The sequence below is a fragment of the Mandrillus leucophaeus genome, unplaced genomic scaffold (genome assembly GCF_000951045.1).
Source record: "Mandrillus leucophaeus isolate KB7577 unplaced genomic scaffold, Mleu.le_1.0 Scaffold830, whole genome shotgun sequence".
Classification (NCBI taxonomy): domain Eukaryota; kingdom Metazoa; phylum Chordata; class Mammalia; order Primates; family Cercopithecidae; genus Mandrillus; species Mandrillus leucophaeus.
The window spans coordinates 76,857-104,547 of NW_012109031.1; the positions used below are offsets into that span (position 1 = coordinate 76,857).

A 27,691-nucleotide genomic window follows, 5' to 3' on the forward strand; every position below is an offset into this window, starting at 1 on the left:
TTTGTTTTTTCCTTTTCATTCTTTTTTCTCTAATCTTGTCTTTATGCTTTATTTCATTAAGTTGATCTTCAGTCTCTGATATCCTTTCTTCCCCTTGATTGATTTGGCTATTGATACTTGTGTACGCTTCACGAAGTTCTCATGCTGTGTTTTTCAGCTCCATCAGGTCATTTATCTTCTTCTCTAAACTGGTTATTCTAGCTAGCAATTCCTGTAACCTTCTATCAAGGTTCCTTGCATAGGGTTAGAACATGCTCCTTTAGCTCAGAGGAGTTTGTTATTACCGACCTTCTCAAGCCTACTTCTGTCAATCCGTCAAACTCATTCTCCATCCAATTTTATGCCCTTGTTGGAGAGGAGTTGTGATCATTTGGAGGAGAAGAGGCATTCTTGTTTTTGGACTTTTCATCATTTTTGTGCTGGTTTTTCCTCATCTTCATGGATTTATCCACCTTTGATCTTTAATGCTGATGCCCTTTTGATGGGGTTTTTGAGTGTGTGTCCTCTTTGTTGATGTTGATGTGATTGCTCTCTGTTTGTTAGTTTTCCTTCTAAAAGTCAGGCCCCTCTTCTGCAGGTCTGCTGGAGTTTGCTGGAGGTCCACTCCAGACCTTGTTTGCTGAGTATCACCAGTGGAAGCTGCAGAACAGCAAAGATTGCTGCCTACTCTTTCCTCTGGAAGTTTCATCCCAGAGGGGTATCTGCCTGATGCGAGCCAGAGCTCTCCTGTGTGAGGTATCTGTCGACCCCTCCTGGGAGGTGTCTTCCAGTCAGGAGGCACAGGGGTCAGGGATCCACTTGAGGAGGCAGTCTGTCCCTTAGTAGAGCTTGAACACTGTGCTGGGAGATCTGCCGCTCTCATCAGACCTGGCAGGCAGGAAATATTAAGTCTGCTGAAGCTGCACCCACAGCCGCCCCTTCCCCCAGGTGCTCTGTCCCAGGGAGATGGGAGTTTTATCAATAAGCCCCTCACTGGGGCTGCTGCCTTTCTTTCAGTGATGCCCCAGTCAGTGAGGAGGAAACTAGAGAGGCAGTCTGGCCACAGCCACTTTGCCATGCTGTGGTGAGTTTGGCTTCCTTAACACTATGAGGGGAAAACCGCCTACTCAAGTCTCAGTACTGGCAGACAGCCCTCCCTGCACCAAGCTCAATTGTCCCAGGCTGACTTCAGGCTGGCAGCAAGAATTTCAAGCCAGTGGTTCTTAGCTTGCCGGGCTCCGTGGGAGTGGGACCTGCTGATTGAGACCACTTGGCTCCCTGGCTTCAGTCCTCTTTCCAAGGGAGTGAACGGCTCTGTCTCAGTGGGGTTCCAGGTGCCACTGGGATATGAAAAAAAAAAAAAAACTCCTACAGCTAGCTCGAGGTCTGCCCAAACAGCCACCTAGTTTTGTGCTTGAAACCCAGGACCCTCATGGTGTAGGCACACAAGGGAATGCCCTGGTCTGTGGGTTGCAAAAGCCATGGGGAAAGTGTAGTATCTGGACTGGGTAGCACAGTCCCTCATGGCTTCCCTTGGCTAGGGGAGGTAGTTCCCTGCCACTTTGCACTTCCCAGGTGAGGCAACACCCCACTCTGCTTCTGCTCACCCTCTGTGGGCTGCACCCAATGTCTAACCAGTCCCAGTGAGATGAACCAGGTACCTCAGTTGGAAATGCAGAAATCAGCCACCTTCTGCATTGGTCTTACTAGGAGTTGCAGATCAGGGTTGTTCCTATTCGGTCATCTTGCCAGCTGTCTTTAAGAAATTTTTTATCTATGTTCATGAAAGAGGTTGACCAAAGTTCTTTTTTACATTTGAAATTTTTATATTATTTTCTTCTACTTCAACTTGAATTTCCATTTTACTTCTTTATGACATTTTTAGTGTAACATACGCTTAAATATATTTATTGACTACTCTCTTCATAAGAATGTGTAAGTACATTGAATTGAAATATTTGTCTATCATTCCCTATGGTTATAAGGTTATGTGTTTATAAATTCTTCTAAGTCAGACATCATTACACTTATTAGTATTAATAATAATTATTGTTCATGTTACCAAATAAAATATACTTATATTTTACAGATAATTATATTTAAAGTTTTATTAGAAACATTTAATGAACTTATACGAGCTGTCTCTTTTTTGTTTTCAATTACTTCATAAAATCATAGAAAAATATTATCTGTTGATAGTTTTCATCTTTTTATATGTAAGTAACTAAGGAAACTTGTTTATGTGGCTACTCAAGTTGGGTTTCCTGGCAGAGATGAGTGAGGTTGCCAAGACATACAATTTAGTAAGGAAGTATTTAAAAACAAACAAACAAACAACTGTAAGGGATAGTGAAAGAAACAGAACAAGAAAGTGTATATGTCAAGCAAACGTATGGGCTGAGATAAAGCCTAGCTTTTGTCTGACCCACAAAAGAAAGTTGTTGAAAATAAGCTGCACTATAGAGATACAGATGTGTAAAAACAATAAACTGCATGATAGAGATGTCATGTGTAAAGACAAAAGGGTGGCCTGTAACAAGAGTGAAAAAGTGCAGCCTCCCAGGCAAGGCAGCTCCAGTGAACTGATCAACCAGGGAGCTACTATTTGCCATTGACAGCCAATACTCAATAGCAGCTAGGAGGTGGGTACATCGTTCTGGCAAAGGGGATCTGATGAGGAAGGCATCACCTATACATAGATAGGTAAAGTAAAATGAAAGGATTTGTATCTTAACAATGGCACTGAATTCTACGCACTCTTCTCAAGTTATGCCAAAATTTGTATAGTGATTATCTTAAGTCATATTTACCAGGAAACATGCTCTGAAAAGGAAAAATCACAAGCAAGAAGCATACTGGGGGGTGCTTTCAGGGTAAAACCTGCCAGAGGGTGACAGAGACAAAATTGGGCAAAGACAGAAGTTAAACCTCATTATTACAACTGCAAAAGAGAGCTCTGGGGTTGGGAGGACCCTTTGGCAAAGTCTGACAGTAAGGTCTTTCCATTCGTGCCTCAAAAGGCCTTTGGAAGTGGCTACTCTTGAAAAGAGGCTTAACCGCAAAAGAGTATGTTCCAGTTGACCAAGAGAAATTTCCATAAGGGACTCACCTTGAACCATCAGAAACTCTTGGGAAGTTGTAATTATGAGGGTCTCAGTCCTGAAGCGGAGGATCTGGGTGGTGCACCACAGCATTTATTACAGATATAGATATTTACAATTGATTTTAAATAACTAAAAACTTGATTTGTATTCCTTCAATTTTCCTGGGAATCAAAACTTAGAAATCACATTGGAAGAATATTTATTTCCCAATCATTAAAATCCCAGTGGACAACAAGATGTAGCATTCAGTAGGTTTTTACATATGTGAAATTTACTAGAGTAAAATTTTACATGGCTGAAAGATAGGATTGTATTATAATTGTGAGAAAGGTAATTATGGAAGCAGAAGTGAAAAACAAAATAACATAATGGCTCTTCTTTAAGTGCATCTCTGTCATAGGCAGAAGTTTAAAATGACCCCCATTGAAGGGAGCAAGAGGCACAGTTTTATCAATTTATTTGAGGTGCATGATACAAAGAAGGTACCCTTCAGTCAGTGTTAACCTCAAAGGGGATTCTTTTGTCAAACTATGATAATTATTTTAGTCTATCAGAAAATGATATGGTTCATGAGATCTGGATATCTTTCCCATCAGGGCCCCTTCCCTAACCTATGTGATGAAGGTTGAATGTTAAAGGATCACATCAGTAAAGAGAGTAGCCAAAGGTGTAAAATTGATCCTAATTTGTAGCAGACTATGGTAGAAAGGAAAGGACAGACACATCTATCCTCCAAGGAGATTCCTGACAACTTTTCACATCTTACCAAACCCTTTCATGTCTCCTTGGAGGTACAGGAAAGAACCACTTGAACACCAGCTGATAAATCAGAAAACTCAATTCCCCTTGTGTTCAATGAGTTAATCTTGCAGCTTCTTATGGATCTTTGGGATTCAAGGCTGTTTGTGGAAAGATAACAAAAAGGGAGAGGCTCCAGCTATTCATGCCCACATTTGGGAAAGGATAATTCCAAAGAGTATTACTTCTGCTTTGACAGGTATTCCTACTGACATGGGGAAATAGCACAGTGTGGCTCTTTACTGGCCAGGAGATGGAGAAGATGGCACAGGAAGTTTGGAGGGCAGAGCACAGGGGCCTTGGGAGGATAGGGCTAGAGCCCTGGAGAGGAGGCTGGCAGTGGACATTGCACTGTTGTTACTGCTGATAGAACATTATTCCAGATTTAAGCACATCTGCAAGAAACAGGAGACAGATTTCTTCAGAGGTGCACAATCTGCATTAATCATCAGGAGCTCCATCACATCCTCAGAGGCAAAGTCCTTCCCATCTCTTTTAGTCTGTCTAAGCTACTATAACAAACTTCCGTATATTGGGAAGCTTATAAACAACAAAATTTGTCTGGAAAGTCCAATATCAAGGTGCCATCATACTCAGTGTCTAGTTGGCCTGTCTCTTATACACATCTAGATGTGTATAAGAGAGCAGGACAGAAGGGTCTGGAGTGGAGGAAGGACACTGCAGTTGTTAAGAGAATATGAAAATACCTGATACATGAGACAAATTAGGAAACTAGCAGAGAAACCCTGGGCAACCATATTGGGGTAACCCACCCCCAATATTTCAACATAGGTTCTTTCTATTTTCCACAAGTGTCAGCCAGTTGAGAAATACAGAGAAGGAGTACAAAGAGAGGAATTTTACAGCTGGGCCTCCGGGGGTGACATCACATATTGGTAGGACCATGATGCCCACCAGAGCCACAAGACCAGCAGGTTTTTATTAAGGCTTTAGAAAGTTGGTGGGGAGGGTGTACAAATGGAGAGTAGGTCACAAAGATCACATGCTTCAAAGGGCAAAAAGGAGAACAAAGATCACATGCTTCTGAGGGAACAGGACAAGGACAAATTTAGAACTACTCATAAGGGTCTATGTTCAGCTGTGCACGTATTGGCTTGATAAACATCTTAAACAACAGAAAACAGGGTTCGAGGGCAGAGAACCGGTCTGACCTCAAATTTACCAGGGTGGAGTTTTTTCCCCGCCCTAATAAGCCTAAGGGTACTGCAGGAGACCAGGGTGTATTTCAGTCCTTATCTCAACCTCATAAGACAGACACTCCTAGAGCGGCCATTTATAGACCTCGCCCCAGGAATGCATTCCTTTCCCAGGGTCTTAATTATTATTATTTCTTGCTAGGAAAAGAATTTAGCGATATCTTTCCTACTTGCACGTCCATTTATAGGCTCTCTGCAAGAAGAAAAATATGGCTGTATTCTGCCTGATCTCCCAGGCAGTCAGACTTTATGATTGTCTTCCCTTGTTCCCTGAAAATCGCTGTTATTCTGTTCTTTTTCAAGGTGCACTGATTTCACAATGTTCAAACACACATGTTTTACAATCAATTTGTACAGTTAACACAATTATATTGGTCCTGAGGTGACGTACATCCTCAGCTTACGAAGATAACAGGATTAAGAGATTAAAATAAGACAGGCATAAGAAATTATAAGAGTATTATTAGGGAAGCGATAAATGTCCATGAAATCTTCACAATTTATGTTCCTGTGCCATGGCTCCAGCCGGTCCCTCCATTCAGGGTCCCTGACTTCCTGCAACACAACCAGAAAAGGAGAGAAAAGTAAAGTAAAGGAAGATGCTTGGGCAAAAAAAAAAAATGGATTTGAGAGACAAGGAGTATGGTCCTCAGTCCCTGGTGGGAAGACTCTAAAGCTTATTCTGTAATGCTAAAGGCACATTACAGAAAGGTAGAAACTCTGAGCGCAGATTCATCCCAGTGCACATTGGTCTCCCTCAGGATCCCCTTCCTTGGAAGTCAGAGACCAAGGAGAAGCTGCAAGTCCGAGTGCTCTCCATGCTGGTGAGAGATTCTCACAGGGAGGAAGGCTGGTTTCTGTCATCCCAGGCTTACTGAACCTGTCCTTAGCAGAAAATTTCTAAAGCATCTTCCTTCTCTTTCTGTTGGCTCTCAAATCACACACCCCTATGTAAATACATCATTTTCCCCATCTCTCTTTCCACTGTTCCTGAGCATACCCTCCATGAAGGATGTTATGAAAACTACTCATTTCCAAATCAAGAGAGCTCTAAAGAAGAATTCCTTCAAAGTTACCCATGTCAGATATAGGAATACAGGGATATTCTACAATCTACTGTGTTCTGCAGTCTTAAGTTTATTTTCAAGCCACGGATGATGAAAGACATCAATGAAGTACAAGAAGAACTGGACCAACAATGAGGGTAGCCAGGTTCTGGTCCTGATTATGCCACAAACCATTCATGGACCCCAATTTTCTTACGTGAAATATTGTATCTCATGATATCTCTCACTTTCTTTTTGAAATTAAGAGATAATTTCTTACAATAAAATGCACAGGTTTTAAGTGTACAGTTTAATGAGTTTTGACAAATATTTACACTATGTATCTTTAAACCAACACCCAAATTTCTAATGTCCTTTTAATGGTAAGTATTTTCTCATTTCCATTTTCTTACCAAATCAGTATTTACCAACATCAACTCCTCTACATCCATCTACAAAGCAGATTTAGTGTCAAAATACATAGGTTGCTGTACCCCACCAGGGAATTTGAGTAGAAAGACCAGGAGCCTCCATTTACCCTGCCAGAAAGCCAGGGCCACCTCACACAGTGAGCTGCTCCTGTCCCTGAAGATAGGAAAGCACAGGGAGGGCCCCAGCCTGAGTCCTTTTATCCTGGACTCAAACCAGGCTCAGAAATTATGGGGAATTCCATGAGTTTACTGCATCCAGGGTATCTTATGCCACTTTTTATGAACACATGTGTCACACTCCCTCTTTGCACTGGAAAAAGTCTAATTTGGCTACTGCCAAAAGATCAACAATGTTTCTCAGGGTTTTGAGTAGAAGACCAAGGCATGGAAAAAGATACATGTGGGTCTGATGGAGACTGCTTCCCGTGTACTGTTCTAACTTCAGTGCACCATCTGGGCACTTGCAAAGGAAAATCAGTAAATTTCCCTGAACCCCTGACACACTGGAAGCAGGGCTGACCATGGAGGTGAAAGGTTGATACTAATCACATTTTATGGGCTTTTAATCACTTTCCATTTCAATTTGTACCTTCCTGCCACACAAGAGCCTCCCTGACGCGGGGAGAATCAGAGTCACTTGAAGAAGCCATTTGGAGGGATCACAAAAAAAAATTCTAGAACAGTCTTGGGTGATAGTGAAGAAGAAATACATCTACAATTTTGCCTTTCATAAGATTGACAAGTGTCCAATTCTTTCCCTCAGTGGGCACCTTCTCTCATTCCTCCTGGAGCCAATCTTTGGGCAGCAGCCGCTGGGGAAATGTGGCCCACTGAAAGACAGAGGATGTCTTGGTCGGTCAGTTTCAAGATTTGGGGCAGGTCAGGACACAGAGACAGCAGCTACAGCTTGTCTTTCTTTCTCTGCCACTTGATGTTACTCTCTGCTCTTATCCCTGAATTCCTCTCAAATTGGTCCTTTCAGGGTGATACATTCACCTTTATTGCATTTTTCACTAAACATGGTTTCTTTATAAAATTTGAGAAGCAGATTTTTTGGAGATTTAGACTCTGTTTGAGGCACTCGTTTATCTGCTCACACTATTGAGACCTTCCCAAGAAATTCTGGGCTACCACGTGGGAAACAGTCATGCCCAGGACTTTGAGATCGCAGGCCTGTATGAAGGAAAGGAGCCCCAGGGATGAAAGAGACTCCAGGGATCACAAAGGAGGGCAAGTGGTGAAGCGAGAGGTTCTCCTCCTACTCTTGGATATATGGAACGTATTCTAAGATCCTGTGTGTCAATCATTGCTAAGGAATGGAGGAGATAATACAATAACACTTTGTGGATGGTGTGAAGCTGAGGGAGGAGGGTTAAGTCAGACTTCAGAGCCTAGGGTGGCACTGGAAAAATCCCCTGTACAGCATCACTATAGGAGAATCTTTTTCTGCCTAATCACTAGTCAGCAAGCATGTTGCATACTGATCAACACCTACCAGATAGCACTGTTTCTTCACTCTGCTTGCTCACATGTGCCTCCTACTAGACCATGAGCTTCCCTTGGGCCTGTCATCACTGCATCCTTCCTCACTCTCAGGAGCTGGCCCCTAGTAGGTGCTCAATAGCCTTTGGGTAAATGATCTTACATTCATTTGACCTAAAACATCAGTGCTAGATACAGTGTGTGTGGCATGGATGGCAACTTTATTTACTTTATGTAAAATGTGAGGATGATACATTTGCATGGAATATGAAGTGCATTAGAATCCAGTCCTGTAATCCTAGAAGAAACCACAATTCCAAAAACTCAATCTAGGGATTTCTCTCTTCTTGTCTCCTCATAGCCACACAACTCCACTGAAGGACCCAGGTACACTTGAGAAAAATGCATGGGACCTTATATCCCCCTTCCCTACCCATCACACGCACATACAAAATCCTTACAGAGGATAGAGAAATGTTGTTATTCACCTCAATGCTGCAAAACTGAAGCTTGGAGTGCAAAGAGAGAGTTTGGCGTGTATTTTAGAGAATTGAGTGAGATATTGGTACACTGAGAAATTAGTGGGTGACTTGGTTTCCTCCTGTCCAAGCTGGGCCCAGAATAAAAGGACACTGCTTTGGGCTTCTTCATGCCATGTGGATCCCTGAGGCTTGAACAGCCTGAAGAGAAACAGTGAGTGAAGAGACTTCTGTGGAAGAGGAAGCCTTCAGGCCAGCAATCAGCTCCCACTAGACAGAATGAGAAGATGGTGTAGTTACGGGTTGGAGTAGGATGCAGAAATGAAAGACAGATGTCCAGAAACAGTATTGGAAAAAGATGCACAAAACAGACTGGAAAATGAAGACAGAGTGTAGGACAGATGGCAAGCAGAAAGCGGTGCGATGAAAACAGACCCAAAAGTCAGATACTCTAAAAAAAAAAAAGATTCTGCAAAAAGGTTGCGGCCAAAATCCAGTCTGCCACCTGTTTACTACGACAATAAAATTCTTCTGGAACATAGCCACTCCCATATGTTGTCTATGACTGCTTTTGTGCTACAACAGCAGAACTGAAAAGCTGTGACACAGATTGTCTGGCCTGCTAAGTGTAAAATGTTTACCATCTGACCCTTGGCAGAAAAGGATTACTGACCACTGTTATAAATCTAAAAGTTACTTTGAGATCAATGAGATCAAAGGTAGCATTGAGGAAAACAAAGCAGATCCACGGTATCCCATAGATTTTGGTAAAGTTGAGATGAACCTACTTTCAAGCTCCCAGTCTCTGCTCCTCTTGTACTTCAAGTATTTCTCTTATTTGATTATCAAGCTTTGGGACCTAGGTCGGAGGATGATGAGACACCCAGATGCTCCCAGATTCTAACACATAAGATAGGTCATGACAAGGGACACTGATGTTCCTGAAGAAGTAATTATCAAGTTGTAAGTCATAGGGGCAGTACAGAAGGTCCAGGGAAGTTGCCAAGGAGGGATGAGTAAGGAGAAAAAATGTCTTAGGAACAGGCAACACAGAGTCAAAGAAAGGACATGTTTCATAACAGAAAAAATATAATCCAATCTCCCTCCAAATTAGATTATCTGCAACAACAGATCTGATTAATTTAGCCAGCATTCTGCTTTACCTTTCACTTCAAGGCTTGCCTCCCAGATACCTTCACATCTTTTCTCTCCCCTGACTTGCTGTGGTGTGAAAATATTCCAGGCGAAGGACAGAGTGCAGTCCAGACACCAACTCCTGGGAGGGGCAGACACTGCAGGTCCCAACCATCTGTGGGGCAGCCCCACAAAAGTCTCCTGTGGGGTGGGCAGTCTCCGGAGCAAATGAAATGGAGATGTCTTGTCATTGACATTAAAGAGAAGGGTGATGAGAGAGGGTGTTTCTCCCTTGTGGTATTTTGGGGAGTAATTTTCTTCACTGATGTTGTGTCGTACTAAAGTACTTTCTTCTTTCTCTCAGTTTACTTTCAACCAGGGAAAATGTCCTAGCAGCAGCAGAAATAAGGCAAAGTCCCCTGCCAGCACCACCCCCAACTCAGGTCCCACAACCCTGTCCTCCCAGTGCCTGAACCCTTTCTCCCACCCTTCATACAGTAGAAGTCCCTCCGTTAAGTACCCCTTATGCCAGCAAGACTGCACACCAAAGCAGAAGTGACCCTCAGAAGCCACCTTCTCTGACCTGGACAAGAGGATACTGCATCTCCCTGACCCCCTCCATCCTCTTATTTCCAACAACAGGGACCATCACACAACCTAGAAGATACTACTTGTCTTCAGATTCAAGATGAAAGATATTGTCATAGTCTACTGGGGTTTCTTCCCTGAATCGACAACCCCTCCCAGCTTTTCACCCAGGAGACAACATGGTTTAGACAGAGTGCCACGTTTTCAAACCTTCCGCCTGTGATCCAAATATGCCATGTTTCCACCTGCTACCTTCTCTACCACACTGCCTTCTGCTGGCTATATGAGATTCCTACAAGAACACAGAACATTCAGCTCTCTGCCTCAATGGGATTCAACAACTTCATTAAGGTTTCTAGGAGCAAATATTGTTTAAAAATTAACATATGAAAACTGCTTAAATCAATGAAAAATTTTCCAGAATTCTTTACAGCACAACTACACACTCTTTGATGAAGACAATGACATTGTCTGTTTGTATTTTCTCCCTAATAATCTCCATAAATCCTAACAAAGCTCACCCCTTCCTCTGGATTTTGAACCTATTCCAAGACCTACGATTTTTTTTTCTCTCTCTGCTTCCCAATCAAACATATGTATCCCTGACTCACCATGTCTTTGCTCTCTTGCTGGAGATGGAAAAAAGTCTCAGAGAGACAAAGGAGCCTGTGGAGGAAAGTGGAGACTGAATGGGAAATCCTTGGAAGGACCCTAGAGGCAATCAGGGGCCACCCAAGAGTGACAAGGGGACCCAATTCAAGCCAGAAGGTCTTCTTTTTCTCTCTGGTTGCGCAGTCTCAGTCTCTGATTTCAGCTGCTTCCAGACCCACCTCTACATGAGGCACCTATCCATTTCTAATTAGGGACTCGCCATGCAGGGGAGGTGAGGAGAGTGCACGAAGGAGCCATCAGTGTCAAGGCTGCAGGAGGGATGAGCACATGACATGCCCTGCAAGGTTCATAGATGTGTGAGCGCTCAGCATCTGGGACCAGAATTGTGAGCCTGGCTCTGCATGGAGCCCAGTCTGTTGGGGATGGACCCCAGAGAGGGGTATTACTGCAGCAGTTCTCACACTACTTGGTCTTGAAAGTAATTTACACACTTAAGATTAATAAGGACCCCAAATAGATTTTATTCACGTGATTTACATCTATTGATATTTCTTGTATTAAAAATTAAAACCAGAAAATTTTAAACACATTTTACATAAGTAGGTATTGCACTAGCTGGCAGAGTGATGATGTCATTGCATGTCATCTACTCTCCAGAAAATTCTACCATAGACTCATGAAAAAATACAAGTAAAAAAGTCAAATAATATCAGCATTATGAGTAAAATTGTTTCGACCTCACTGACCCTACTGAATGCATCTCAGGGACCCCAAGGTCCCCGCACCACACTTTGACAACCACTGGTCTAGAGCATGATTGTGTGCCAGGCCTCCAGGGTCTCAGAGCACAACACACCACAGTGGCACAAGTTTCAAACGGTTGAGGACGTTCTCCTTGGTCTCAGCTTACTTGTGGGTTTTATTTATGCCTGTTGTTTAACTATCCAGCCAAATTAAGTTCTGCCCTTTAATTCCATAATCATTAATCAGAGCCAATTTAGCACTGCTAAATTGAGTTCTGTACCATCATTCAACAACCATTGACAATAACGCCTACAAAGCGTCTAGTTTATAAAACCTGAAGACAAAGGGAATAAGACACTGAAGCTCTCTAGAGAAGCCCCCTCGGTTGTCTCTTGCAGCAGTGGGGATACACGTGTGCTGCATGAACCATTAGGCTGATCTGACCAGGGCTTCCATCAGGCACAGAGGGTGTGAGGGATGATGTATTGAACGTGGAAGGTGAGGAAGAAGGCAGAGCAGAGGATGTCTCTTGGGTTCCTATCTGGGTTTCTTCCTTGTGTTCCTAAGTGCAACCAGCAGGAGTTTCCTTGGGAGCTAATCACATTCAGTGATTATGGAAGTTTGAATCTAATCATATTATTTCCCAGTTCTCCTCCCACCAGCTACACAATAGCATCTCCCTTATTTCCATGGAGGTAAAATCACATCATAGTCAATTGAAAAATATACCTGAAGGATAAAAAAATTTTAAGAACAATCAAGAGTGGAGGTGGAAGAGAAAGGATAAGAACTAATTTTATAGTAGGATTGGGAAAGTTCCCCCAAATCGCACCCACTTCCCTTTTGCCTAGTCAAGATTATAGGTTCCTGGGTCCTTTCACTGAGCACAGGAAAGTCCCTGCTAGTTGATTTCAGACTGAAACAAAGAGAGTAGAGCTTCTGGTTCTTGTTTCTAAATCTTACTATTAAACTCTTCTCCTGGGCCTAAATTTTTCTCAAGCTCTTTGCATTGTAGGTATGTAGAATATATTTTTCTCTGCAAGTTCCACAGCTTAAAGTCTTTTTTTTAAAGTTTAGCAGGCAGAATTTCTTAAATAAACTTTAAGCTGACACTATTGCCTGGGTAGTTAAGAATCTCCATCCATCATCCACTGTCTGGCCCCAAACCACTGACGTGTTTCTAGCACCACCACCTGGAAACTGGTGGAATCAAAAGATCGGAGCTACCTGGGCTATGCCTTGGCAAGGAGCACAAGGTGTGTCCTTTGTGAGGCACACACTAGGACTAGGTTTCCATTTTTTTATTTTGAGAGATTAATCTGGCCCACTGACCAGCCCAGGAAGTCTTCCTGGTGAAGAGAAGAAAGGATGTAGTATCCATAAACAAATGCAGCTAGAGAACAAAAGACTGGATAAACTGCCACAGGAGGGTTGACATGCATTGACCTAGAAAGAGACAGAATCTCCTCTACATCATCCCTGGAGGTGATAGCTCCCCAGGAGGTTTTCTGTGACCCACTCACCCCCACCTATCATCCAAATGGATTTCCACAGCACACTGATCAAACTTCAGTCATATCTCCCCATACTTAGCTCTGTGCCTCAACATCAGTGACTCCGCTCACTCTTGCCTAGACTGCAGAGTGTTTATCCAGGGTGCTCTGCATCTTCATCCCCGATGCTGTCCTCACACATGTGCGTGCATGCACACTCACATGCACACGCATGCACACATGAGCACACAGGCATGCATACGCACACACAGGGTCTAGTCTCTGGGAGAGGCTCAATGACTTTAAACTTCATTTAATCCTAAAGAGCAGCGCTAGAGGTGGTGTGAGTTAATGTTCAGTGATTTCATTTCAAGTCCCTCAAAGAGATGGTGGGATTGGGCTGGGGGCATATGATAGATGCTAAACACCCAGCCCAGGAATCCTTGTAGAAGAACTGTTTCCTGGAGATGAGAAGCTCAGCAAGTCCTTTCTGCTTGTCTCCTCTCAGACACCAGGATGTCCCAAAGACCTGAGGTGCTGCTGAGTAAAGTGGACCTGCCTCCATCTCTTTCTCTCACTCCTACATCTCCATCCAGGGCAGATATCAAACTGGAACCCCACTGGGGGCTTAGAGCAATAATACCTCTGCAGGTCTATGAGGGCTGTATGGACACCAGAGCCCCTTGCATACTGCCTGGCCACCATGCTCCAACTCACAAGATGACAGCTGTAGATGAAGAAACCAAAGACACAGATCACAGACATGATTCTCTTAGACGTGAAGTGGAACTTAACTTTCTTGGATCCCCATGCTTTGCTCCTCCTTCTGCATCATCTTGAGCTTGTACCCAGGCTAGGGTAACAAAGGCCTGGGAATTTTACTCTTTCTGATGTTCAATTCTGATTCTTTAGTTGGCCAACTCAAACTGGCGTGTATTAACCTCCGGAAAAAAAGAGATCAGATTTTAAAGTAACTAGGAATAGCATAGATGAAGAAGAGAAACAGTCAATAATAGGAGAAAAGGCAAAATGTCTGTGTAACTATTAACAGAATGGCTCAAAACACAGGAAAATTTGCATGACATTCTAAAAGTCTTCTAGTCCTGCCTCCGATTAAATTATTCTCCACCAAAAGGCCTTCAAAAGATTAGCTGGCACTTAATTAAACATCTGCTGGGCCAGTTGATAAACTTAGGAAGTGCTGCTACTGGCCTGAGAAGAGGATGTTAGCAACTTCTTCCCTACCTCCTGCCACTTCCACCCACACATGCTGCTCCCACTGTCTGGAACATTTGGGAGCATATCTTCATTAGGGACAACCTTGAATTATGTGCAGGTTTGTGCTCCCTCCTCCAAACATTTCCTTCCTCAGACTAAAACTCCCCTACTCCGTTTTCCATTTTTTAACAGGCACTCTATCTTGGTGCTTCCCTAACTTTTTGCTTTTTTTTCTGAATCATTGCAATGTGAGCTTGATTGTCTCAGACAGCAGCATCCATAACTGGCCTCAGCCCTCTGAGGTTGGAGTAGACATGGGCAGGCATCGGCTCCTTGGTGCAGCCCCAGAGACACTCCCCTTGGTTGAGTGCTGTGCTCCATGGAGGCAACCGTGGCTTTGATCGTGGCAGTGAGTGAGTAGGAGTGAAGGTTGTAGTCCCCAAGGATGGAGAATGAGGGAGGGAGAGGAGAGGGAATGTCTCACATGTGAACATTCAGAAGGAAGCTCCTCCACTGCTATCGCTAAAGCATAAAAGTTTATCTCCTGTTTCTTGCAGTGTATCATCAACACAGGAAAGACAACCTAACAGCAGCTGTAGCAGTGCCAGATCCCCTGCCAGTCCCCTCCTGGGCCCCTAAGCCCTGCTCTGTACTCCACAGCTGGCAGGCGTGGACTTCCTCCCCATGCTAACAGGAATACCACCAAAGCCGAAGAGGCTCTTCTGAAGCCTCTCTTTCCCCAGCATCTAGGCAGTATGTTGCTCCCTGCACCCTCTCCAATCTCTTTATTCTAGAACACAAAACCCAGAAATTACCTTTCATCTACTGAAAGGGAAAGATACCTTCATAGACCACCAATCTGAGAGCAGTTCATCAATGGTCTCCTCCCAGCTCCTCCTCCAGACAACAGCAAGGATTGGACATGTGGGCCATGAACAGCAGATCTGCTCTCCATTCTCTATTTTGACCACAAGTGTGGTCAGGACCAGTCAGTCCATCTAACTGCTGCCTCCACCACCACTACTGCCACCTGCTGGCTCAAGAAGGCATCTCAACTATGGAGTTTTCCCTCCTTAGCTCTCTGTACCCCTGGGTTCCACCATTTTGGGGGTCTTGAGTAGCAAGGATGACTGAAATTCTAAGAAAGAAAAACTGCTTTGGACAATGGTAAAATCTTAAGAATTTTCTCTTTCCAATCCTTCAGCTTCAATCAAGACAATTACAACATTTATTTATCACCTCCTCTCCTAAGAGAGCTGACCCCCCTCACTCTGCTCCTAAGCCTGTTCTGAACATGCTGAGATGACTCTTCCATTCCTCTAGAGGCACGGGGACTCTATCTCACTCATCACACACACCTCCTTCCCTCGTGCTCCCACCCTGAGCACCCCACAGCCCACAAGACCCCAACTCTCATGAGCACCAAGGAGAAGACCTTCCCAGGCCACTGGGCCTCCATAGGTGGTGAGTGACTCCTCCCAGATCCTTCCCAGAAAACAGCAGGAATTAGACAAAAGTACATTCAGGAACTTCCTGGGGACCAGGTGTGCCATCCTTCCCCTTCCTTATCCTCTTTTTTAATTTATTTTTGTTTTTGTGGTAAGAACACTTAACATGAGCTCTGTCCTCTTAACAAATTGTAAGTGTATTAATACAATGCAATATTGTTGACTATGGGTACAATGTTGTTCAGCAGATCTTTAGAGTTTATTCATCTTACTTAATTATTTTATGCCTGTTGATTAACAACTCATTTCATCCTCTCCCTGCCCCTGGTAACCACTGTTACGCTCTTTGATTTAATGAATTTGACTATTTTTAGATACTTGATGTAAGTGTAATGATGCAGTATTTGTCTTTCTGTATTTGACTTATTTCACTGCATAATGTCCTCAAGGGCCATTTATGTTGTTGAATAAGGCAGAATTTCCTTCCTTTTTAAGGCTGGATAGTATTCCATCATGTGTATATACCACATTTTCTTCATTCATCTGTTGATGGACATTTAGGTTATTTTCACATCTTAGCTAAAGTTTGATTAGATAAAGCTGCTTATTCCAGCTGCTACTGTTCCAGCCCATGCTGCCTCCTGTGACAAAAGAAGATCATTAGGGAAACACAGTGCTGCCTCCCATTTTATTAAAAAATATGAAGACCTTGTAAAGTTGGTTAAGAAATTGACAAGAACTATTTTAAATCATGTGAAAATTTTCCCCAAATTTCCTGACTTTGTGATCCCACATTCAGTGAAGGAAGTGCTTTTCACTGCCTTCCTTACCTGTGCAAAGAGTTCTCACTTTGTGCTCTGAGCCTGCAGAAGGCATTCTCAACCTGCTGAGGGATTTTCTCATCATCTCTGCTCTCTCCATTAAGACATCTGCCCCAGTGGGCCCCCAGTTTATTGCGCTTGCTGGTAGCTGGGAAGGTGATGGAGTCACAGGAGGAAAAAGGAAACAGAAGCCTGGTGGGCACCTTAGGAAGAGCCCGCAGGTAGAACGTGGACTCCACAGTGGAGTGGGGTAGAGCTTCACTCAAGAGAATGACTCCCATCTAACCACAGGATCCTTCCCTACTGTGCCTTGCCCAGTTACCTCCCTGCCAAGTGCACCCCATCCTGTGTCCTCCTCAGTGCTCCTGAAGAGGGTCTCACCAGGCAGAGAATGTGTGTGTGTGTGTGCACACCCATACATGCACATATGCACATGTTGGGGAGTGAAGAGGAGGTGCAGGGCAAGAGAAACCCCAGCTGCAGGGAAGGGGAGATGGAGACTCCCCGACACTTGAGTCCATCTCTGCTTGGCAGCCTGGATCAGACAGTGGCTGTATCCTGGACAAATCCAACATGATCTGGGATTTCCAGCCTAAACAGCCCAGCGGTTCCTGCCTCCTGGAATCTCTGGGCCTCATACAGATATATTCATGTTGGAAGCTGACCCTGAGAAATAGATCTCTTTCTCCATAAAGTTGGATCTCCCTCCTCTGACAGATAGTTTATTTGATTCTTACCTCCCCTGCTGAACTTTGTCTTGTATATCCATTCATTTATTCCCCAAACATTCATTGAGCATCTATTATATGTCAGGCCCCGGTCCAGCACTAAAGATGCAAAGAATAATAAGAAAGCCCTTTCCTGGATTAGGGCACAGTGTGAGACAGGAGACAGAATTGCCCCCTGGCAGAACAGGTGGGGAGTCAATCCACGGGGAGCATGTCAGGCATGTTCACAGATAGTATTTCTTAACTACAGCAGGGTGGAGGACCAGGGCAGTCCGCATGGAAAGTGGAATTTTCAAGTTGTATCTGGAAGATAAAAAATAAATAAATATCAAGGCAAAAAAGAGGGGGATACTCCAGTTAGAAAGAAAAGCAACTGCAAAACCATTGAAATAATATTATTCCATCACCTTATTGACAATAAGCATTAACTGTTGCCTGGCCAACATGTGCCGAGCCATGCACTGGGCACTGCAGAAACAGAGATTTAAAGAAGTAATTGGTTCCTGATCTCTACACTACATCATGTGAGAGAGTAGATCGGGAAATAAATAACTACAAAATATACGGATAAAAATATCATAATGAGCTTGGCTAAGACAACGAACAGCCTGGAAAGGTGAGAGAAATCATGCCCAAGGAGAATTTCCTATAAGTTCAAGGTTGAGGAGGAGACAGGGAGGACTCGGCCAGCAGAGCAAAAACTCAGAGTTTAAAAAATTTAAAAAGTCTAGCATATTTTGGAAACTGCAAGTAGCTTTACCCCAGAATCTATGGTAAAAGTAGAAGACTGAGCTGAAAGTAGACACCAGATTAGTAAAAGTTTGTTGACCCAACCAAAAGCCTTGGGCCTCATTTTAAATTCAATAGTAAAATTAAGCTTTTGTTTTATAAAATTCACTTTGGGAATGCTTTGGGGGTTGAACTAGTGGTGGGACTCTTTGGAGACAGGGAGACCTGTGATGATGATGCCACAATAAAGGCAGCAACCATGACTGTGAGAGGATGGGTGACCAACTTGAGAGCAATGTACCCTGCAACTCCCAAACACAGCCTGGTTTAGAAGCCTGTGGCTCAGGAGGTAGAATCTGCAGATCCTGGTAGCACATCTGCTGTGAGGTTGAGTGGGAAGCAACAGTTTGGGATGATCCCAGGTTTCCGGTTAAATCTTGGTGGACAGGATGCTATTCACAGAGTTGGAGTGCATAAGAGGAGCAAGAGGGGCATGTTAGGGAAGATGTGGAAAGTGTTGAACTCTGATTTTGTAAAGTCAGCTTGAGGTACCAAAGTACATCCAATGGATGTTAATATTGAGACCTAGAGCTCAGGGAAGAGGGTGGGCTTTGGGATTCTCTATGCAGAACTGATACTTCCAGCAATGGTGGATAATAATATCAGCAGCAAGGGTGAAAAATGAAGGTGCAGGTGATTTTGAAAGGATTCAGCAGAGGAGAAAGGGCTCAGGAAGGAGAGTAGATGAGGCTGTAAGTGGGAGGCTACCCACGTCACAGAGGGCCAAAAGGGAAGAGGGGTAAAATATAGGACATAACTGTGTCAAATACTGCAGTAAAGTCAAATAGGTTAATCCCTGAACCATGTCCATGAGGATTTCATAGAACATTCTTACCCCTTTATATAATGAATGAGCAAAACATACACATATCAAGAAAAACTTACCCAATGGTGATTAATAAACAGTGAAAGGGGAGGATGTATAACTGGTTCCCATGGGCCAGATATGAGCCATAAGGGCGGGAAAACTGGCTGTCCAGATTGTCTAAAATCCTGTCCAGGAGGTTAAGATGAGGAATACCAGCCAAGAGAAGCTGTAGGAGAGCCTGCCAATGCCTAGGCGCTGCAGGAGCCATGCACAGCTAGACAAAGCAGACGTGCCTGTCATACTAAAGAACCGTGGCCAACACCCATCCAGCAGGGAGGGGAGAGTCTGTGAAGAATACATTCAAGTTCTCCACAGGAGAAAGGTCAGCCGTAAGCACCTGCCAAGCCCAGAAAGCTCCTATGCCAGTTCACAAAGTTTTCAGGTCTTTCTTTCTCGTTCCTTTGCAGCCCCTACCCAAATGGACAAGAGGTAGCTGGGTGAGCAAGGGAAGAAAATTGAAAACCTCTAGTAGCTAATAGAGAAGATACTCTTCTTTTCCATGCAGCCTTCCTTCCTGCAGTAGTACCAAGTAGGAAAGAAAAGGAAATCCAACATTCAAGGAAAGACCTTCCGATTACTGAAATAAGATTTTTTTATGTAAATAGAAGTGATTTTTTATGTAACCAGAAGTAAGAAATTATGTTATTTCTTAGCATGATTCTAAAAGTCAAGGGCATCTGCTAGAGATTTCACTCCAAGAGGAAGGGAAGAGCCAGCCCCATAGAGATGGTTTTAAGAGGCATCAAGAGAAGAAATAGAGTTGCTTTCTGACTAGCATGCAGGATCTGCTTGTTCAACAAGAATTACACAGAGAGACAGGAAAAGGCAGGGGAAAAAATCGAAATACTTTGCCAGAAAAGCAGTGAGGCGGATCCTAATGGAGTTGAAATTGCTGATTCATAGCATGTCCCTGGGCTGATACAATATGCAGACATACAGGGCTTTCGGACACACACAGAGGAACCACTGAATGGCCCAATGACTTTTTTGGCCAAAATTAAGTTACTATCTTTTATCAATAACATTGATATCAACCCTTCCTACTCAAAAGTGAAATCATCCATTAATAGTTAATACTAAAATATCTAATCTTACTGTGAACACCACTAGGAGCTTTGGCTGGAAGGCCGGGAAAAAAAAAAAAAAAAAAACGCTATGGAGAAGATGTCTGAGGAAAATATTGAGTTGGAGAAGTGGGATTATAGGGCCAACACCAGAAAATGAGAATGAGAGAATGAGACAGAAATGAAGACACAGAGAGAGAGGTTCAGCAAACCAATGAAGACACCTGGCCAGTGTTGACAACAACAATAATTAATATGAATAACAAACATTTTTGTGGGGTACTTCATACATGGCATCTCCAGTCTTTACAATTCTATGAGTCTAGTGAGGCACTATAATTGATGAGGGTGTAGGTTTTGCACTTGCAAATATGCCTGGCATGTTATGAGCGATCAACTTAAGTTATACATTATCTTAAGATGATGGTGGCATTATATCATTTTATAGATGAGGGAATTGAGACCTGGATGGTTAAGTAAATTACTAGGGGTTGTTCAGCAAGTAAAGGATGAAAGCAGGATTTTTTTTTTTTTTTTTCGAGACAGAGTCTCGCTCTGTTGCCCAGGCTGGAGTACAATGGGGCAATCTTGGCTCACTGCAACCTCCGCCTCCTGGGTTCAAGCGATTCTCTTTCCTCAGCCTCCCGTGTAGCTGGGATTACAGGCATGCACCCCCGCACCCAGCTAATTTTTGTATTTTTAGTAGAGACAGGGTTTCACCATGTTGGCCAGGCTGGTCTCAAACTCCTGACCTCGTGATCCGCCCACCTCGGACTCCCAAAGTGCTGGGATTATAGGCATGAGCCACTGTACCTAGCAAAAGCAGGATTTAAACCCAGAAATCTGACTTCAGAGTCCTCTTCTAACCCTAATCTAGGCAAGCTGGGCTTTGGCATTTATCTCTTCTTCCAGTCTCTCTCGTGGAGGCCCAGCAGCCTAAGAAGCCTGTTCTGTGTTTCGTCTCAGTAGTGCTTCCTTCCAGCCAGGGAAGGCAATCACTTAGCCACCAAACCCTAAGTGAAAGGTAAGGCTGGTAGCTGGGATACCAAATGTGACACTGCCAGGAGTGCTGACCTTTACGAAGGAGGGTTTTAAATACTAGAAAGAGAATGGGCAAATGGTGTCCTACTGAGTCCAGTGACTGGTATACTTTCATTCACTGAGAACTTGAGCAAGAAATAGGAGAGGGAAGAAAGGAGAAAGAGAAATATAACAATGGCTAGTAGAAGTCACTACATTTTTTACATTGCTGTCACAAATGACTGCCATCTCCATATCTAGATTGGTAGCCTTGGTCCAGAGCTGAACGTCAGGCGAGGCTGGGTCTCCTGAGATGGGGGTGAGAACTGCTTCTCAACCACTTTGAGGAGAGAGAGCTGATGAACAAAATTATGGAAGAACGAGGAAATTTTTATGGGAGGAGTGGGCTGCACCAGGACTATGACTCTAACATCAATTATTCCAGTGATGGGGGTTAAATCCCAACCCATTCTCCCCTTCTATTTAGGTTCATCTGAGATTTCACTGAATATGGCATTATTTATCCTTGTGAATAAACCCTATATGAGGCTTCTCCATCGTCATCTCATGATCATCTATTCAATAAACACTTGTTGAACTGAAATGAACTGAAGGCCTCAGGTCTCCCCAGTGGCCCAAGGGCCAAAGCCATATTTCCAGTAACCACCCAAGAGCCTTCATTCTAACTACACTCTTCTCAGACTTAAACCCATATTCTTTTAGCACAAATCTGTTCCCCTGTTTCCTCAGCTCTCATTAACAGTAACACTAACACCCCAAAACCTGGTGAAACATTGTCCCAAAGAATTAAAGAAACTAGCGACTAACACAAATTCTTGAGTTTACATGATGGCAGATTTTAAAAAATGAACAACTTGCTAAAATGCTGACACTGTCTCCACTTGTCAGATAACAAAATTGGCTGAAGTCTTTGGAGCCAATATGGCAGACTGGCAGACTGGAGTCTGCACAGAAAAAGCGTGCTGATGTCACGAATTTCCACCGCACGTTTCATACTGACTCTCCTCGAATTTGCACGCATGACCCATGAGGTAGCATGAAGAGATAACTTCCCAAGCCCGAGGACTTTTTCCAGACCTTCCTTTTCCTTCCACCAATCACCTACTAACCCCAGAATCTAATCCCTAAACCTTTCCCAATAAAATCGCTGCCTTAAAGCCAGCACAGGGAGACAGATTCGAGCCGGACTGTTGTCTCCTTGATGGTCGAGTTGCAGTAAAAAGCTTTTCTTTTCTCGAAAAGCTGGTGTCATCATATTGGCTTCTAGTACATTGGGAAGCAGCCCTTTTGCTCTGGAGCCATCTTCAATTCTTAATTTTCTGCAGTGAGTAAATAAGTCCCATGAATCTGCCTGTTTAATGAGGCCTTTCTCATGGGCACCCAGACCCGTGACTGCCTTCCTTCAGATGTGGAGATTTTCATAATTTCTTTAAAACAGTCTCATTCAGCTTTCACTTTACCACCCCATCTCCCAATCCATCCTAATATGTCAATACCTTAGGCACAATTGTGTCACGATTTTAATCTAAAGTCACTCGTGATTCATTCGTGATGACTGCCAGGATGAACCTCTTAAACCTGAGTTCAGGCACCCTGTGTCTAACTAAGCCTACCCACCTTTCTCACTCCAACCTCCCATTGCCACTCCTGAAACACCCCAATTCCAACCACAAAGACCCTGGTCAGGCCTTTAAAAAAGGTAAGGAAGGAATTCTGAGAGGCAAACCTTTTTGCCCTAAGGCAGGATCTGGGGCTAACCCAATTGTGTGGAGTGGTAAAAAGAGGTTTCAGAATCTCACATTAGAAAAATAAAGAAAAGAATGTTAGGTGAGGCGATGCCTCACCCTGCTTCAGCTCTCGCCAGGTATGCACATGTACCCTAGAACTTAAAGTATAATAATAAAAAATAAAAAATAAATAAAATAAATAAAATTAAACACGTATTACACAAAAAAAGAAAAAAGAAAAAAGAAAAATAAAGAAAAGAAGAATGTCGAAATGGCTGTGATCAATTCAGGGTTGTTTTCCTAGAAAGGTGGGAAAGGGGCAGGTTCAGAGGAATTAAACTTTGGGCGTGGAAGAGGAGCTAGAGACCATGTGTTAACAGTGGGCCAGCTTTCCTGCTCCTATCAACAACGAGCCTCCCATCCTCAGAGCCTGGGACCCTTCACTGCAGCCTCATTTTACCGGCCTGAATGTTGAGGGGTCTAGGGAGGGGTGGGACAGCCAAGCGGGAGATGGTTCATCATGCCTCTTTTCTGGTGTCCAGGGCTTGAGTTGTGCTGGGAGCTATGGAGTCACACAACAATCGCCCCTCGATGATGCTGCAATGACCTCATAAGTGGAGGTCCTTGCCCCTGCCCCCGACCCCAGCTTCCTCAGAGCTGGGCAGAGGAACCAGAGGGAAAATCCACCTTCCCCAGCACAGCCGTAACATCCACCTTACTCAACTGCTTGTCAAGTTCACCACCAACACAGAGGGGTAAGTTGCATTTGGACAGGTGAAAGTGGCCACTCTTTGGCCTCTTCTTACCTGGGAGTGACCTGAAGTACCCCACGCCCTGAGCAGGGTTGGGAAAGTCATGTTTGAATGAAAGTTTCCTGTTATTTTCAGTGGTAAGAATCGGTGTGTGCTTCACCTTGGAATAGGGTCTCAACAATTTTAGAGTTCAGCTTAATAATATGCCTCCCCAGGGAGCTATACTGATTTTAAAACAAAATTTAAAATGTTATTTTTATATTGCTAAAAGAAATCAAAGAAATATAACCAATTAGATCCAACTTGAAGTATTATGAGGGACTGAAAATCCCTGTCCATATCTAGGAGTTAAACTGTCCATATAGAAATGCCTAGCTCAGGGCAAAACTCAACAGGGGAGAAAAGGAATTCCCTTCGGAAAATCATATTTTGTGGCTCTGTCGTTCAGATTTTCAGATAAATTGGAATTTCATGGTTCATCTCCTGATTTCTTCCCTTACCCTATTATTTATCAGAACCTGGATGGAGGCAAAGGAGTGGGCAGTTCTAGAGTAGCCCATGGGAACCCACTCGTGGCAGGGATTAAATTGCTTTCCCTCCCATGGCCTCGAGTAAAGAAAGCAATTCTCAAGGTTTAGGGGATGTGGGTGGGACACAGGATTGAAAGCAGTATCCTAGGCCCCCAAGTCTGCTAATGTACCTCCCATCTATCTTCAGAGGAACGGGAAGTGGCCTGAGAGGAGCGAGACTTCTATTGTGCCATGAATGCCTTGAGCAATCTGGTCAAACTTAGGGACTCCTTGGAATCATGTTTCTAAATGAACTAAATACAACATTTGGGGTTACAGAGACACCAACTCTACTGAAATACAGTTTCAGTGGGGTGGGGGAGGTGGGGGGTCCAAAGCCCTAGGTTAAGAACTCCTACTAGGGTCTATGGCATAGAAGCAAGAATAAGTGAAAAGAAAGCAGAGTAAGGGTGGAGAGATTAAGAAATGCTATCTCACACTCATACAAGGCCCTAAATGAGAAGATGATCTAGAGCCTGAGCGCATCCCAGGGAAGACTTTCTTAAGTACAAGGATAAGCTGTAAGAAGCCTGTAGGAATCCTCTCCCACCTACGACCCATCTCATATTTCTTTGCAGGGCTCAGATAATCAAGAAACAATGTCGAGTGATGATAAAAGCAAATCAAATGACCCCAAGACTGAGCCCAAGAACTGCGATCCCAAGTGTGAACAAAAGTGTGAGTCCAAATGCCAGCCCAGCTGTTTAAAGAAGCTGCTGCAACGCTGCTCTGAAAAGTGCCCACGGGAAAAGTGTCCAGCACCACCCAAGTGCCCGCCCTGCCCCTCGCCGTCCCCTTCATCCTGCCCTCCCAAGCCCTGCGCCAAGCCTTGTCCTCCTAAATGCCCTTCTTCCTGCCCACCTCCCTGCCCTCCCCCAGAGTGAGGCACTGTGGGCATTACCCAACCCCACTACCACTGCCACTTCCACCATGTACAACGCTGTGGGGCTGGGGACTGAAGCCATGAACTGACAAGTAAACGTGTTCCTCTGCTGTGCAAGACTTCTCCTGGTGTTTTGGTGGGTCTCGATTTGTTTTGTTTGTTGTTTGACAGCACTAAACTACCAGCAGGCAATCCCTGAGAAGTGAGGCTAGAACCCTGCACTCTCAACCACCTCTGAGAACTGACTTTCCCTCTGACCCAACCTGCAGGTGCCCACCTCTGAAAGGTGTACCCAGGGAATGCCAGGCCCTGTTACAGCAAAGCCTGAGAGATCCATAAATATGGTTGCAGCTGTGAAAGTGTCCAACCCCGGGAAGCAGAAAGGAGAGGGTATGAGGGAGAAAGAGGAGTAGAACATTGGTGAAAGGTCCAGGAAGGCTCAGGAAAAGGCATTGTACTACGTTCCTGTTAGTCCTGTTGCATAATGTTTATGCAGAAGGGCTCCCAGTAGAGGCTGCCCGGGTTTAATGAAACTCTATCTCTGCTCCCTAACACCTTGTAACCTTAAGCAAGTTGCTTAACTTCTTTGTGTCTCAGTTTCCTTCTCTTTGCAAAAGGAATGATGATGCTAACAGTACTGCTGTTATGGAGTTGTTGTGAGGCTAAAGAATTAACAAATGCCAGGCCAGGCGCGGTAGCTCATGCTTGTAATCCTAGCACTTCGGGAGGCCAAGGCAGGTGGATCGCCTGAGGTCAGGAATTCGAGACCAGCCTGGCCAACATGGTGAAACTGCATCTCTACTAAAAATACAAAAATTAGCTGAGTTTGGAGCACGCCTGTAATCCCAGCTACTTGGGAGGCTGAAGAAGGAGAATCGCTTGAACCCAGGAGGTGGAGGTTGCAGTGAACCGAGATCTCACCACTGCACTCCAGCCTGGGTGAGGGAGTAAGACTCCACCTCAAAAAAAAAAAAAATGAGTTAACAAATGCCAAGTGCCTGGTTTACAGGGACATAGTAAGTTGGTAAAGGGAGCACCCCACACCCACACCCACCACAGTGTAACACTCATCATGCCTGAACTTAATTGCTTTGTGTAATTCTTCCTAGCCTGTAAATCTCCTGATCACAGGAGTCAGGCTTTGACATCTGTAAGCGTACAATTAGACATTCTTTAAAAAATAATCAAAAAGGAGTTATGGATTATACCACTATCTGTTACCTGGCTCTAATACTGAACTATAGTTACACAACATGTCACTATTGAAAGAATCCCAGTGAAGGGTATATGAAACCTCTATTTTTGCAACACTCTGTGAATCTATAAAATTTCAAAATAAAAACTTAGGTACAAAAAAGATATTGTACATATCTTGGACCTCAATTAGGAATGTATAGGGAAAGTATTCATAGCTGACGTGTTAGTGGAGATTATTTACAAGTAGCTAGAGAGAGTCCGTGTCAAACTAGCTTAATACACAAAACAGAATTTATCAGCTCACACTGAGAAGGGTTTGGGGACAGGGCATAGGATTAAAGGGAGAACTGTAGGAATCAAGACTTCAAGGCCTGGGATCAGGGACCCACTCCACCATCTCAGTCACTCTCATCTCGCCAGCCTCTACAATGCCTCAGAATATGTCCCATCCTCTCCTAGTGCGTCCCCCCCCCCCCCCCCCCCCCCGCCATTCAGTAAGGTCCTGAGCCAGTTTGCAGACCCAGCTTGCTGACAGATTGGGCACAAGGATATTCCTATTTTCACCAGGAGAGGAACCTGATTGCCTAGAAAGTCACGAGCATGCCCCCGTGGCCAAGCAGGTGACAGAGCTTTGACACACAGACAGACCAGTTGTGAATTGTTTCAGTGCACTGCACGTAAGCAGCGATACAGTGAACAGCATTTAAGGATTCCCTGCTATCATCGTAATAGATAACTGAAGAGCCATATCTGGGATGGCTCCCTATGGAACCATGACACACAACTAGCTCTCATCCTTCTGAGCCTGAAGGATGGTTCAGACAGCAAAGGGTATGGCAAGTATAGAGAGTCCAAAATGTGTCAAAGAAAAAATACCTAGGACCCCAACAGACTGAGGCTGTACAGTCAGCTGGTGATGGAGCAGGCTTTTGGAATACATGAAGCAGGCAGAGCATTTAGGCACCCCCTCCCCCCACCATTTTCCAGGTGTGACACGAGGAGACCTTGGGGTCTCAGGGTCTTCTGAGACACTGAGGTTCCCATACTCTAGATCCCTGCAGAGAGGCACTCACTGGATGCCAGGAGACTCTGAGGGTCTAGTTTAGAGCATTGGAGACTATGGTAACAGGTGGAAACCCCTTCAGCTGTGGTTAACAGGTGGCAAACCCTTCTACCTCACAGGAAGTCAAAAAGGAGGAGGGACAGAAGAAAGGGGGAGAGAGAGAGAGAGAGAGAGAGAGAGAGAGAATACAACAATAACATGGCATCTTCATCCATGGTCAATAGACCATCCTCTATTAAATGGTCACTTTTAAATAATAAATCCCAGAACCCAGTGCTAAAAAGCTGTCTCTTATACACATCTAGATGTGTATAAGAGACAGGTGGGACACAGGATTGAAAGCAGTATCCTAGGCCCCCAAGTCTGCTAATGTACCTCCCATCTATCTTCAGAGGAACGGGAAGTGGCCTGAGAGG

The 27,691-nt window shown here is 44.1% G+C and overlaps 1 protein-coding gene and 1 long non-coding RNA gene across 2 annotated transcripts in view; both read left to right on the forward strand.

Annotated features, from left to right (window-relative positions):
- The window catches only part of LOC105530571, a 33,907-nt gene extending 22,292 nt beyond the window's left edge, over nt 1-11,615 (forward strand). The window contains exon 3 of the long non-coding RNA XR_001004667.1: nt 10,035-11,615. This is a non-coding gene — a long non-coding RNA (uncharacterized LOC105530571). The remainder of the gene's footprint in view (nt 1-10,034) is intronic.
- An 11,849-nt stretch (nt 11,616-23,464) lies between these two features.
- Nucleotides 23,465-25,137, forward strand: LELP1 (late cornified envelope-like proline-rich 1). Its single transcript, XM_011968160.1, has 2 exons — nt 23,465-23,566; nt 24,711-25,137. The coding sequence occupies exon 2, from the start codon at nt 24,732-24,734 to the stop codon at nt 25,014-25,016; it is 285 nt and encodes a 94-aa protein (XP_011823550.1). The 5' UTR covers nt 23,465-23,566; nt 24,711-24,731; the 3' UTR covers nt 25,017-25,137.
- The last annotated feature ends 2,554 nt before the right edge of the window (nt 25,138-27,691 follow it).